General features: G+C 39.7%; 1 protein-coding gene across 3 annotated transcripts in view; it reads right to left on the reverse strand.

The window, feature by feature from the left end:
- LOC124134636 (intraflagellar transport protein 172 homolog) overlaps positions 1-14,860 on the reverse strand; it is a 52,873-nt gene that overhangs the window by 35,121 nt on the left and 2,892 nt on the right. For all 3 annotated transcript variants that reach the window (XM_048400393.1, XM_048400392.1, XM_048400391.1), the window contains exons 4-20: positions 14,135-14,240; positions 13,291-13,370; positions 12,574-12,661; positions 11,664-11,878; positions 11,133-11,256; positions 9,222-9,317; positions 8,374-8,535; positions 7,821-7,874; positions 6,526-6,629; positions 6,264-6,349; positions 5,781-5,845; positions 5,537-5,584; positions 4,901-4,966; positions 4,082-4,183; positions 2,679-2,815; positions 1,601-1,708; positions 525-609 (exon numbers count right to left, since the gene is read on the reverse strand). In XM_048400393.1, the coding sequence (XP_048256350.1) occupies positions 525-609; positions 1,601-1,708; positions 2,679-2,815; positions 4,082-4,183; positions 4,901-4,966; positions 5,537-5,584; positions 5,781-5,845; positions 6,264-6,349; positions 6,526-6,629; positions 7,821-7,874; positions 8,374-8,535; positions 9,222-9,317; positions 11,133-11,256; positions 11,664-11,878; positions 12,574-12,661; positions 13,291-13,370; positions 14,135-14,240 (1,726 nt within the window). The remainder of the gene's footprint in view (positions 1-524; positions 610-1,600; positions 1,709-2,678; positions 2,816-4,081; positions 4,184-4,900; positions 4,967-5,536; positions 5,585-5,780; positions 5,846-6,263; positions 6,350-6,525; positions 6,630-7,820; positions 7,875-8,373; positions 8,536-9,221; positions 9,318-11,132; positions 11,257-11,663; positions 11,879-12,573; positions 12,662-13,290; positions 13,371-14,134; positions 14,241-14,860) is intronic.

The raw sequence follows: 14,860 nt of genomic DNA on the forward strand, positions 1-14,860 counted from the left end.
GACAATTGAGAATTCCTTATGTCAATGTTTTTAGAACTTTCAAGGTTGGCAGTGTTTCAGAAAATTACTAGCCCTCGTTCTTCAAACAATGTGTGTGCCATGACAAACAGGTTTTAACTTTGCTCAGAGAGAGTGAGTGAGTGAGTTGGGTTTAATGCGCTTTGAATAGTATCCCAGTTACAAAGCAGCATGTCAGTTTAATGTGGGAGGGAGCCCGAAGTGATGCAGGTCTCAGACGTTTACCACTTTGGTAAAACTGACAAGCATGGGTACGTTGCTGACAGACCTACAGACATAATTGGGGCGAACTGGGATTCAAACCCACGATCATATCGTTCTGGAGTACCCAAGGGACACAACTCTGCACAGCGAATTATGCCTTTGTTCAGACATGTAGAAAGCTCTTAATAATGGAGTTATGTTTGATAACCCAAGTTATTTACTGGGGGAAACATTATAAATGTTCAGCCCATAAAAGCTCGCTGAGTATCACCACATGAAAAGCACGAGAAGTCTGTACTCACCATGTGTTTGGCGGCCTCCTCTGCTATTCTCAGAGTCTCCTTCAGGAAGCGAGCCTTGGCTATGTCTCCCAGTGCACAGTAACACCTGCCATGGCAACCCGTATATGTCAGCACAGACCATGATCAACATCACAGGATGTGTCAAAATCAACACAAAACACCCAAAAAAATGATTATTACCTACGAAAGCAACCATATCAGGGTTCATAAAAATCGTATGTGCCCGAGGGTCATATCACATCACGACACAACATCGTATTGTCATTTGGATGGTATTGTTGACATCATTTGAATCTCATTGTGACGTGAGGTCGGAACGACGTCACACTAGAAACGACGTCATAGCTGAAGATCTTTTTACCTCAATCGACAAATTATGGTTCTGCTGCTTTTGCGACTTGCTGTCCTAATAGGTAAACACTAAAATTTGTCTCTGTATCGTACACTTTTTACATAAATATAGTATGACATGAACATTCATATAATATCCTGTACGTATCAGGATATTTCCCACAATTATCCATCTAATACAAACACCAACATATGTGTCACTATAGACCATGACAAACACTAGTAAACATGGGATGTGTCTAAATCAACACAAAAATACTTACAGGCATTGGAATACTAAATTTTTATCAAATATCCATGTAACATACTCTACCAAAAGATAAAGGAACACAAAACTATTTATTGGTTCTCTGTGTGTGTGTGTGTGTGTGTGTGTGCGTGTGCGTGTGCGTGTGCTTGTGCGTGTGCGTGTGCTTGTACTAGTCCTGACTGATGTTGATTTATAGTTTAACATGAATACCTCACTCAGACACAGTATACTGACTCCAAGTCGAGCAGTCCTTGTTTTACCCCCTTAATTCAAGCGCCAAGCAGGGTAAAAACAAGTACCATTTTTAATGTCTTTTGGTATGCGTGGCCAGGGATCGAACCCCGGACCTTTTGCTCTCCGGGTAGGCGCTCTACCACTGAACCACAGAGGCGGTTCAACAATATTCAAACTGTATGATGGCGACGAGTAAATACGAGTCTGGACCACTGACTGAACTTTAAGAACACTGTATCACCTCTCTGCAATGTACAGCTGCCTGTCTTCCACAGCCATCTTGGACAGCGAGTGCCACATGGCCTCCGTCTCTGAAGACATCTCCAGGGTCTCCAAGAAGGCCGCAGCTCTGAACACAAAGGAAACTGAGTACAGAGACAATAGACATAGAAGGTCATGGGTATGTTATTATCTGTTTCACACACCTAAGGTGCTGCTAATGTGACTGAGGCTAGACCAATTTTCAAAACAATCTTTTGACCCCAGCAGTTGTGTGAGAATCCATTCAAAATATGTTCATAAATTTCGATCAGTCAATAATCAGAAGTAACTCCCTGACCTTCACAACTTTTATTGACTAACATTGAATGATACAAGGACATCTATGGGAAGAAAGACATCACATTATAACAATACTATTGCATTACTGTAGTTACTGTAAACAGGGAATCTTTTGCGACCGTTTTATTATTGCGAGTTTTGCGAACGAGACTCAATCGCAAAAATTAAAAAAACGCAAAAATAAGAATAAATAATACATACATACTTTATTCATTACAATACGTCATCAAATGTTGAAATCATCAACCAGAACCACAAGTTACTCAATAAGTTAAAAACACAAATGAATGCAGAATGGTCACACAATACATCACAAATGACAGTGTAAACAGACCAATTAGTGTCTTCTTCTATAGTTTGCATTCAAACTCACAGTCAGGACACTGAGTTGAGTCAATTATGGTATTTGATAATTGGTCGCAATCTCTTCCGGTTTGGAGAGAAGCTGTCTATTGTTTGGTAATCTAGGGGTCATCTCAACACGGCAACTCGCAAAAATATCTCGTCGCAGTATTGTCTTTGGTGTGGTATTCGCAATATTTAAACGGCGCAGAAATAAAGCTGTTTACAGTATATCACTACTGCAGGAGTACCCCAATAGCATTTTGGCAATGGTTTATGTGACCCCCAAGTCATCCCAAGACATAAACCGCCATCATATAGCTGGAATATTGCTGAGTGCGGCGTTAAACAACAAATCAACCAACAACCAACCCAAGACATGTCCTATGATAATTACTTATTTTAAATCACCTCACCTTGCCAGATCTCCATCATCAATAGCGGTGCCAAACTCAATGAGTCCTTCATCCAGAGTGTAGGAGATGGTGGTCACCCCCTCGTTGACAATCACGTCTGTCTTGCCATCGTTCCGCTCAAGGTCAACAATATCACCCTGGGAGAGATAAGAGTTTGAGCACACAATATAGTCTTGATTAGCCATTTTCCCGAGGCAAGGGAGTTAACTGACTGTTAAAAGTCCAGTTTCCACCCTTGCCGAACAAGGCTTGAAAATCTGGGCTGGACCGTAGCACCATCAGTGGCTATTACGAGTTATGTCCCTTCTAAGTCCCCCAAACTGACCAATCAGGCTCCACCTCTCATATCAATTGCATCTGCTTCAAACAAGATGGCAGCGTCCAGTCAAGATGATCTGATTGATAATCAAGTTCTTTACTGTAATTACGGTCTTACTTCGCGGAGTACATCAAGTCATGTGAGTACCTTGATTAAAAACATGAAAAGGCTTGGAATATACATGTATATGTTGATGCTAAATTGATGGTAGACATATTTGGAAATCCTGCAACTGACCGAAAGCTGCACGGCAGTTTAGGAAGATTTTGATTTGACTATGCATAGTTAGACTCGTTATTCCAGCCAAACTCCATAATTGCAACCTAGTTAAGCAAGGGTGGACACTGGACTTTTATAGTCAGTTAACTCCCTTGCCTAGGGAGATGTGATTAGAAGACACTTTAGTTTGACTTACAAAGGTTATAAGAAAAATAGCCTGTTTTCCAAAAGGTTTCCACCAGGAAGAGCACCATCAGTTAAATGCTAGTTTTTGGTACTGTTTCTAACCATTGAAAACAAGTGGCTTGAATAACAGAACCATGCCTCACACACAGTCTAGAAGGTTCTACTACACCAAATCAGAACCAGTTTGGACAGTGTGGTTTTCGTAGGGAGCCTTCAGTGCAGATCGAGAGATATCTGCAGGCTGTGATTGGAGGATATTCTGTAAGATTTTTATGTCTTTCAAATGTACATCCATCCAGTTATTAGAACTGACCATGTTTTTCTATATTTAGTACTGTCTTTTTCAACATGATGACTTATGCTGAATGTGACCACAGCTATTTTCAAGTAGGTGACATTTGGTGCGAAACTGGGGGTGTTGTGTTTAGCTTCCTGTACTCGGAAAAGGAGCTGGCTAAGCTAGTAATTTTTTATGTTTTTATCGCTGCTCTAAGGCAAAACTGTGCACACGCAGACAGGTAATAGCTGTTGAATGCTTAGTTATTTTAAAAAAAAATATAACGTTACTATAGAAGTCTATGGGAAAACATTTGGTTGTGTGTAACCAGAGAGACAGGGCATGTCCGCTCATCTAACTGAGTTTTGAGGAAATTGAAGAATTGATGGCGAGACAACTGACCTTCAGGGGAAACATGGTGACTCTCTCCGGGGCGTCGATGTTGTACCACACACAAAGGTTGCCACGATTCTGAGCCACAACCACATCACTACCGGGTACCCACTGAAATGTGAGAAAGAAGATTATATATATCTACAAATGTAGAGAGAAGTCATTATTTCTACAAACACATTTTCAGCTGAATGCAAAAGTAACCTTGATGTGTTTAATTTTATCAAGGTAATTCTTATTGTAGGATATATGTGAAACAACAAAGTCACACAATATCAAGTACAAGAAGACAAAGTCTTTCATATTCCCCACATCATGATTTGATTGGGGGAATAGTTCGAAACAAGGGCCACAACTCTGAAAAACATTTATTCTCAATTGAGGTTTTCAAACTTCATACCATATTCTTAATTTAGCTCAATGATATATTCAAACTGTCATCTGTACTAGTTACAGAGAAAACTTGTCCCCATTTAGGGGTACAGTTCACTATGTCCAAAAACAAGGCAAAGTCCACAACTCTATAGAATGTAATTTCTTAATGCATGGTTTCGACCTTTGAACTACATATGTATTCCTCAATGTCATCTTTTGATCCACAGCTCTTCCTGATGGACTGACAAGCCAGTGATTGATATCATGAGCAACATCCTTGCTGTCAGGGTACAATGAAATGCATTCAATAAAGTCACTGACCAACCGTTGAGGATGCAGATCCATTTAGTCACCTCAATTTAATAAAAGCCGAAGTTGCTGGGGATTAATTCTGACCGGGAATCCCCATGTCAGAGGTGAGGGGTCAAACCCAAGAGGCACATGTCCACATACCTGGACATAGGAGCAGTAGTTGAGGATGCTGGACTTCATCTGCGTCTCCATGTCGTACAGGTGAAGCTGGAGAAGGAACATGACCATTCAGATACATACTCTTACACACCAATTGTTTCAATGGCATTCTAGAAGTTAAACATAACAAACGTTATATTTGGGATATTGTGTGTTCATAGCTCTTGGTGGCTGAGTGGGTTAGATCGCTGACTTTGTGTCCTGGTGCCTCACACTGGCAGTGTGGGTTCGAATCACTGATGGGACTCAACCAAAAAAAAATAATTTGAATCTGAATTTTACTAAGAAAGTGTAATCCCAAATATAACATTTGACCACTTTCTAAATGGCATTGTGTGTTCATTCTAAAAGTTGTGGAGTAAATGAGAAAACATCAACAACTTCTTACATACCAATACACAAGATTTCTTACCAGTATATAACATATCTATATGACCTTAAAGACTACTATTTATAATAACATAAATATGTGAGTAATGCAAAACATACATTATTGAAGTTAACCAGCATTTATTTAAAGATCAATATTTATATTAATCGTTATCACACACTTATATTTTTCACTACTTGTTTCCCTAGGTGTGTAAGTCGGTCATTGTAATACAGTGCTTGACTTACTTTCAGTTTCTTGTCTCGGAACAGGAGCTTTCTGCAAGTCTCATTCATCTGAAACATTGAAGCATCTCACTTACAAACAAATACAGTACCCCTATCATGCATTTAATCAATAACTACAATATATGTTAAAACAGAATAAATTGTGCCTGTTACAGTTCTATCTAAGGAACTGAGTGATCTAGCCAGTAAATGCCATCTGCTTTCCAAGCAATATTGATAACTTAATGAAACTAGATCTACATACCTCCAGCCAGTCGATCTTGGAGTCATGGCTGATCTGTCCGAGTCCCATCCCAGTGAGAAGGTCCACTGTAAACAGAATACAGAGTGAAAGGTAAGTTTATCCAGAGTTGTCTCCCCTTGACTGTTTCCTCTAATGGATGACCAATTTAGCTTTCACATTTTCATCTTATCAACATTGTGCCAACATCAAAACTAGGAACCCAACACAGTGTTTCACATAGAGTAACAATGTGGGGAATTGAACCTGGACCTGTAGGGTTATGGTCAAACACACCAACCAGAGGACTACCACAATACTTCACTTATCTCATAATCCTGCATTTACAAACTTCGGAGAATTGTTATCTGGTAAATAATTCTCAAATTATTTTTAGTCCAACTTAATCTTATATACAATATTATCTACATAAGGATGAATGAGTTCCCTGTCAGGTGCCTATCGACATATTTTCTTGTGTGAAGTGTTGTGTTGAACTGAACGTACTGATAGCCATGGTCTTGAGATCCACCAGGTAGGCCATCTTCTTGTTGTCGGAGACACCACGCTGTTTTCTCTCATTCAATCTCACACTAGAAATTTCAATAGAAACACAAGTCAATACGAAAGCTCATCAGAAGTTCATTAGAAGATGTATTTAGGCAATAGAAAATTTGCTTCTCAGGAATTTGTAAACAACGATGTGAAAAATGGTTGAAAACCTCCAATACAAAAAGTGGCGGAGATTCAGTGAAAGTGTTCTAAGTACCTGATGAGATGAGGGTTCATGAACTCTGTCCTCACACATCCTAGAACCTCATTGGCTCCATATTCAATGAGAGACAGCTCTCCAGCATTGAAGATCATGCACACCTGAATGAACAAGGCTTTGATGTCAATTTGATATTTTCTCTTGGCAGACTGAAATACCTACAGTAAACTACGCTTATAACGAACTGACGGATATAACAAACTTACGCTTTAGTCCCGACCATTTGCTCTACATAAGCTGTATAAATGCTTATAACGAACTACGGTTATAACAAACTAAAATTAGTGGTTCGTTATAACCATAGTTTACTGTACTTTTATAACGAACATGCTTATAACAAACTGACATATATAATGAACTGTTTTTAGTCTTGTCCATTTGCTGTAGATATGCTGTATATATGCTCATAACAAACTATGGTTATAACAAACAAAAATTAGTGGTCCCTTTGAGTTCATTATAACTGTAGTTTACTGTAGTAGCAACGAAAAGTTTTACAGTGCTATCATAAAGTATATAAAAGAATCACTGTTTCTCAGGCATATCAAGAAACGGGTGTAAGGTTTGTTAACCATGTATTGTACAGGATATCAGTGTGTCAATGAGATGTGTCAGCTTAATGTGGGAGGAAAGCCCAAAGTAGTGCAAGATGTAGCACAGCTCTGTTAACCAGACCAACAATCAGTCGTGTAGTTGGTTGGTTGGTTGGTTTGTTGTTTAACGCCGCACTCAACAATATTCCAGCTATATGACGGCGGTCTGTAAATAGTCAAGTCTGAACCAGACAATCCAGTGATTAATATCACGAGCATCGATCCACGCAATTGGGATCGATGAAATGCATCAACCAAGTCAGCGAGCCTGACCACCCGATCCGGTTAGTCGCTTCTTACGACATACAAAGTCGCCTTTTACGGCAATCATGGGTTTCTGAAGACCTATTCTACCCCGGAACTTCACGGGTAATCTGCTGTGAAACAAGCGGAAGTTACACAGTCTTGTAGACTAATCTGGAACGGTTGTTAACTGAATACTGGCACATCAAAGAATCTTATTTCAGATCCTTGGGTAGCAGCATTTGTACAGTAAAAGAATTTGATGGTTTCTTAAAAGTCACCAAAAACATTCAAAATGTCTACAAGCTATACAATTGTTCAGTCTAATTGTTTTCAGTCGGACTAGAGTTGTCTCCATCACATGCATGATACTTGAGTTGTTAGACAACATACAGATTCCAGAAATTCCACACCTACAGCTGAACATTGAAACAATGAACAACATCAACAACTTACACTCTCGTTATCAAAGTAGTATTTCTCGTTGCCCCCCGATGACTGCCATGGAATCTGTAATTGGAGATGTAGGTTATTTGATAGTTAAATGTTTCAAATGCAAGTTATTTTCAAACCTGTCTTTTGACTCCAAGGAAGTATTAAACAAGATGCTGCTAACACAAGAGGATAAATTGATAAATCAAAATGAAAATTCTATCAAAGTAGACACAATTTATGGATAACAACTTCTTTAATTACTGTAAAGGTGACGTTTCGGTATAGGTCGTTACACTGTTGTCATGTTTTGCTTAACAACGGTATAAAGATCAACATCGAAACGTTGCCTTTACAGTAAATAAAGATGTTGTTATTCATAAATTGTGTCTACTTTGTCATCTGTCATTCTTTCAAAGTCATGAATGATATCAAAATAAAAAAAAAATGATCAATGAGATCAAATGTGATTAGTAACATGCTGAAAACATTATATAATCATCTCAATGTCTGCTTTCTGTCGGTGTTGAATGTCTATTTAAACGAAAGATATACATCATTGTGTCCCACTACTAACCTCACTGAGTTTGCCAGAGGTCAGGTCTCCCAGGAGGATGGTGTCCGATGTGTGAGCCACAAGGTAGCGGTCTTTACCCATGATACGAACCTCATCAATCTCATAACCATAGAAAGACTTGAGCACCACGCGCTGGCCACTTGACATGTTCTTCACTATCACCTGATACAGACATTACAAACAGATCAGACAAATCCATATAGACAATGAGTTGAGGTGAAGTATCGTGTCCAAGATTATTGCACTTATAGCGACATGCATGCATGTGTGTGTGTGTGTGTGTATGTTCGTGTGTGTGTGGCTGCTTGTACTAGTCCGGACTGATGCCGATTTTATAGTGCAAGCCCACTGAGATACCATGCCGCAGTTTAACATGGAGACCCTATTCAGACACAGTATACTGACCCTGAGGCGACCAGTTCTTGTCTTAGCCCCTTAATGCCGAGTGCCAGACAGGGTAACAACAAATACCATCTTTTAACATCTTTTAATGTATTTAGGCGGGCATGAACAATTGTTACATTAAAAATTAGGTGTGGGGGGAGGGACAGCAAAATATGATATATAGTCCTCAGACCAATCTCAATCCATCCCACCAACCTCATAACATATGGCCAGTCCCTGAATTGTTAACTATTAATACTTGTGACTTCCATGCCTAATATCGGACACATTATCAACAAACACTATCATGAGTCAAACTACAGTGAATCTATGATAATGAGGACCTCATAATGTTGGCATTTTATTTAACTTTCAGTAAACTTACAAATGCTTTATCAGAAGTTTGTGCTTTTCTATATCAGAGTTCTACTTGACATGGGAAATCCAACAACACAGTAATCTACCTGACTCAGGCCCACGTGAGTTATTTCGAACTTGTTCTTGTAGATAGTTCTCTTCAGGCAGCAGTCAAACAACTCAACTCCTCCACACAAGGTTCCCTGTTAATCAGAAATCTCAAAATTATTACACACGGGCACTCTTACAAACATCATGAAACATTAACAGGCTGCAGAAAATGCTTTATCATGCCTTTAGATCTTTCACATTTGACAACATAGGAACATGAAATTCCATTATTTTGATGCTAAAGTATACCTTTTGTTTGTTAATTTTGGAAATTTTTCATTATATTTATATACTTATCCTATCTAACACTATGTATTTATTCTTTCTTCTTTCGATCCTATGTGGAAACGAGCTTGAACATGGTTTCCAGCTTCTAAAAAACAATTCACCCGAACACATCCCAACATCACCATGGTAATCAAATGTAATCCTGTGCATAGCGACCAACATGACCTGGTCACGTGAATACCTGTGCCACATCATTCTCTTTGGCAAAGCTAAGAGGCTAAAGGAGCTGTGATGAACGACTGTGCAGCAGTAAAGAGTGAGTGAGTGAGTTGGGTTTAACGCCGCTTTGAACAGTATTCCAGTTATATCGCGGCGTGTCAGCTTAATGTGGGAGGAAAGCCTGAAGTGATGCAGGTGTCAGACGTTTACCACTTCGGTGAAACCCACGAGCACGGGTATGGTGCTGACAAACCTAGAAACATAATCCGGGCGAACCGGGATTCGAACCGCGAATCACGGCGCCTTAGACGACTGGGCCACCCGTGCCCCCCGCAGAAGTAAAGAACAGTTAATGCAGCAGACGACTTATAATTGATCTGGAAGGGGTCTCCAGCAACTCGATTCAATAAAATAGGTCGTAGCACTATCTCCCACAAACAATAACACATCTCAATAATCTCTTTAACGCATCATCAAGGCTGTCAAACCCCCCGAGGGAATGAAACATGCTAAGACGCAAAGAGGAATGATGAACAATATTCACAAGAGGATCTTCGAACCAATACCAGGTTGTTCATGCATAAAGCAGAGGTGAGCGGGTAAGGATTCAGGACACCATTGAAACGTCCACGCCTTGCAACGACTTCGATATTGAAGACCAAAATCTCTACAAACAAGATAATCCACCCTCCGATTGGGTACTCGGTCTGGGAACCAGATTAATAAAACACAATAAACACAGGAGCTTAAGTTGCAGGATTTTTTCTGTATATACAAGATACTTGGTACAAGTGAAAACAGGAGAGGGTACACACATCAACTATCTGTGCTGGTGTGCAGTCGACGGCTGCTGTGCCAAGACCAAGGGACCAAACTGGTGAAGACCCTGGACATCTGTAACGGATATGTCATGGAGATAGTGGGAAGCAAAGACTGTAACTGACTTCCAGAAGAACCCTTCCATAATGGCAGAGAGGGTGCAGTTGCTGTGCAAGGCCATGGTAGAGGTGACAGCTCGGGTCTTGTGAGGATTGGACGTCACAGGAGATGGCAATTCAGCAAAAGGGTAGGCCGATATGATGGTCAAGCAAGCCAAAACAAGATGGCAGTACAGGAAACTTCCGTTGTGGCCATGGGAGGAGGAGCCTCTTCCAGGAGATTACCATGGTGATGCTGGGATGTGTTTTGGTGAATTGTTTTTTTAGAAGCTGGTAACTTTGTTCAAGCATGTGAAACGAAAGAAGGATCGAAAGAAGAAGGAAGAAATGCATAGTGTGAGATAGGGTAAGTATAAAAATTATCCAATTTCCTTTAATACAAGCAACTTCAATCCAAGGCTCCGTTTCACAAAGCAATCTTAGCTGTAAGACACTTGTAACTTCCATAAATTAACATGAAACCACAACCGTCATGGCTCTAACAGCGTCTTGTGACAATATTTAATCCATTAGTTGTATTACCGCAGTGACTTTGGATCCATCTTTCTTCCAGCACAGAGACGTGATAGTGTACAGGTTAGGGATCTCCTTCAGCTTGGGCTCGTCCCACATCTGCTTCCTGGGGCTCCAGTTGAACACCCGCAGTCTGCGGAGGAGGAGGAGGAGGACGTACATACAATAGCACTGCCACGTCATATACAAACTGATGTAACGACTTGTTGTTTATGAATCAAGGATTGCAACCAAATAAACAGTTGTGTAACCAAATAAACAGTTGTGTACAATCAACCTGGGAAAGGGCCTCCCTACAATAATGTATTCCTTGATGAGTAAAACACTGGAATACAGTATTTGACTACCGTTTGACATGGAATATTTAAAGATTTTTTGTTTTGTTTTTTTTAAAATGGAAATAAAAACGAAAACGCCAAACTTTATGATGATGTGGGAAGTGCCTGAGAACCAAAACTATTTTTTTTTTTAGCCTAACCTAATCAAACCTGAAATGGATACAAATCAAATCTCCGCTAACAACAAAATAATGAATCCTACCTGTCAAAACTGCCAACAACAACAGACTGTCCACTTGGGGAGCAGATGGCGGTGGTGAATTCATGCTCCTCATCGTCCCGCGTGTAGTCGAAGTGCTGGAAACTACGTCCATCACGACCGTAAGCCACGATACGCTTGTCGCAACCAGCAGCTACCACTGCATTCTGGGAGAAGGCCAGGGCGTACGGAGGACAGGAGTGGGTGCAGATCTTGCCCTACGTAAAGTCAGTGAGCATGTACAAGAAATACATGCAGAATAACAAATTTCAAGAGTTATGTCCCCTTGACCCTTTGTCAATTTCAGAAGTTGATTACAATTTGAATGAAGCAACGTAGCTATAATAACTGTCAATAATTGAGTCTAGACCTAATTATTAGGGATGGATATTGGATGTTTACAGTGTATTACAATATCTTGCGATATGTATCGCAATATATTGTATAATTCTAAATTTGGAATTCAGAAACAATCTGATACATTAAGGTATGAATTGAATTTCAAAAATGGAACAAAACAAGATGCTGGTACAACATGTTTACTCAGTAAATAAATACGCAGCCATCTTGGGACCCTGGATGCATGCTCCGGGGCTGCAAAGGCACTTGGCAAGTTTATAACATTAAACACATCATAAAAATCGCTATTTGAAATCACCCGATATATCGAGCATGGAAAAATGATATTGTGATACGTATCATGGAACAAATGTACCTACAATTTACTGATATACCTGTAATACTGCACACCCTTACTAATTATGATTTGAATTTAGCCCTAACATACCATGGGGTAGCAACTACATATATATCTGTATATAAGTGGAAGAAAGAGAGAACTTCCCTAATTTCTGTCTAAATGATGAATACCAGAACCTATTTCTACAAAACCTGCAATAATGTTAAATACTACCTGACTGTCACCAGAGCCTTCATCATCAAAGAAGAATCTGACGATGGAGCCATCAGCGTGTCCGGAGAGGAATCCCTTGCCAGATGGGCTGCACAGGGGAATAGGATTAGGGATTTGGGTAAATTTGACATATTTATAAAAAACTGTTCTATTCAATTAGAAAAGACATGGTCAGAGTTTTGTCTCGTAGCCAGGTCAGAAACTATCCACTGACAATATGTATTCACTCACTTTCAGTTTTCTTTGAGTTTCAGTGATTTCTTAGAACAATATTTCATAACAGTTTGAATTTGATTTTTTGGGGGTTAAATTTTCAATAATGATGACTTGAATATCCATGGAAAAATTCTCCAAAATGCTCTGGAGAAAAATGTGTTTGTTTGTGTATTGCTGTACCGGTATATGTTGACATGTTGTTGTTGTTGTTGTTATCACTGCTATACTCACAAAACCAAGGTCTGACAATATACCACTTCATGGAGAGTCAGTGTGAGTGAGTGTAGTTTTATGACGCCTTTAGCAATATTCCAGCAATATCTTGGCGGGGGACACCAGAAATGGGTTTCACACATTGTACTCATGAGGGAAATCGAAACCAGGTCTTCAGCGTGACGAGCGAATGCTTTAACCACTAGGCCACCCGACCGCCCCACTTCATTGAGAAGTGATGTCTTAGTACATCAATAACTAGAGAATGTTAGAGGCGACTGTTCTTACTTTGGTGCAAGTGACACAACGTAGGACTCTGTGGAGTACACTGTTGAAGATTTATTTGTTCTAATGTTGGCTGCTCGAACCTGAAACAGAAATTTACAACTTCAGTAAACATAATAACAAAAATATAAGTCTCATGTCGCTATTGTTGAATTCAAACAGACAACAAGAAAGGTATGATGCATGTCATCGCATCCCAATTGCATAGATCGATGCTTCAGATGTCAATCACTGGATTGTCTGGTCCAGACTGCTGTCTTATAGCTGGAATATTGCTGAGCACAACATTAAACAAACAAAATAATCTTTATTCTGATCATGTTAAAGCATGACACATGAAACTTTCATTCTTCTGAGCAACAAAACAACTTGTTAGTTACATTCCAAAATGGCGACTGAATATGCTAAAATGTCCTGTTGACTTTCAAAAAAAAATGTCTCATAAACGATCCTTTTAATATCATATGACAAGAGATATTTAGTCGCCAAACTTAATTAAAGGAGCCAGTTGGTGACTGACATGAAAATACCAGTCGCAAAATACAAAACTAGATCGCCATGGCGACCAATTTAGTCGCAACTTTAAGGCCTGCATATGTTTACTTTTTCCATGTGTTGAGATTTATTCCAATGAACACACTTTACCATAGGTCTCTCATTTCAAAATATTTACATGCTATGGTCACACTTTGTTTGCATTTAATTCAGCCATTAAGTTCACTGAAACAGGAAAATACTGTAAAATGAGGCCATTAATGAACAACTAAAAGTATAGAACTTTAAAAGACCCACACACACTGGTTGTCACAGCAGAATTTCTTTTTACATACAACTTCTTCATGTTTACCTTTCCATCTGCCAGTCCAAAGATGATTGGTTGTTCAGCTGGCCATGTCATACACGTGACTGCACTCTGCTGGACGAACTTGTTACAAATGACCTTCTTGTCTCCCCTGAAATTTATGCCACATAACAATTAACTGCACATGCAGCCTGTTTTCCTAACTCTAAGTTGTAATTTATATGGTGAAGTGAAATGGGGTTTTAAGTCGCGTCCAAGATTATTGCACTTATATAGCGACGTGCATGCACGTGTGTGTGTGTGTGTGTGTGTGTCTGCTTGTACTAGTCCGGACTGATGCCGATTTATAGTGCTAGCTCACTGAGATAACATGCCGCAAATTAACATGAATACCCCACTCAGACACAGTATACTGACTCCGAGCCGACCAATCCTTGTTTTAGCCCCTTAATGCCGAGCGCCAGACAGGGTAACAACAAGTACCATCTTTTAACGTCGTTTGGTATGACGCAGTCGGGGATTGAACCCCGGACCTTCCGCTCTCAGGGCATTATTTATATGACTAATATGCTTAATTTACACATCTCAGCAGATCAATGTTACTGTTCCATATCCACATATCAATCTTCAATCAATTGTAATCCTTTAATCTCATCAAGAAATGACTAGGCTTAAAAAAAATAAAAGAATTGGTTCACAGGCAATGACTTTTGAAAATATCAGGCGGGCGGGAGGTGTTTTTTTTAGGAGGGGGGGGGGGGGGGGGGGGGG

Source organism: Haliotis rufescens, unplaced genomic scaffold, assembly GCF_023055435.1.
Source record: "Haliotis rufescens isolate VD_foot unplaced genomic scaffold, xgHalRufe1.0.p SCAF_2, whole genome shotgun sequence".
NCBI lineage: Eukaryota > Metazoa > Mollusca > Gastropoda > Lepetellida > Haliotidae > Haliotis > Haliotis rufescens.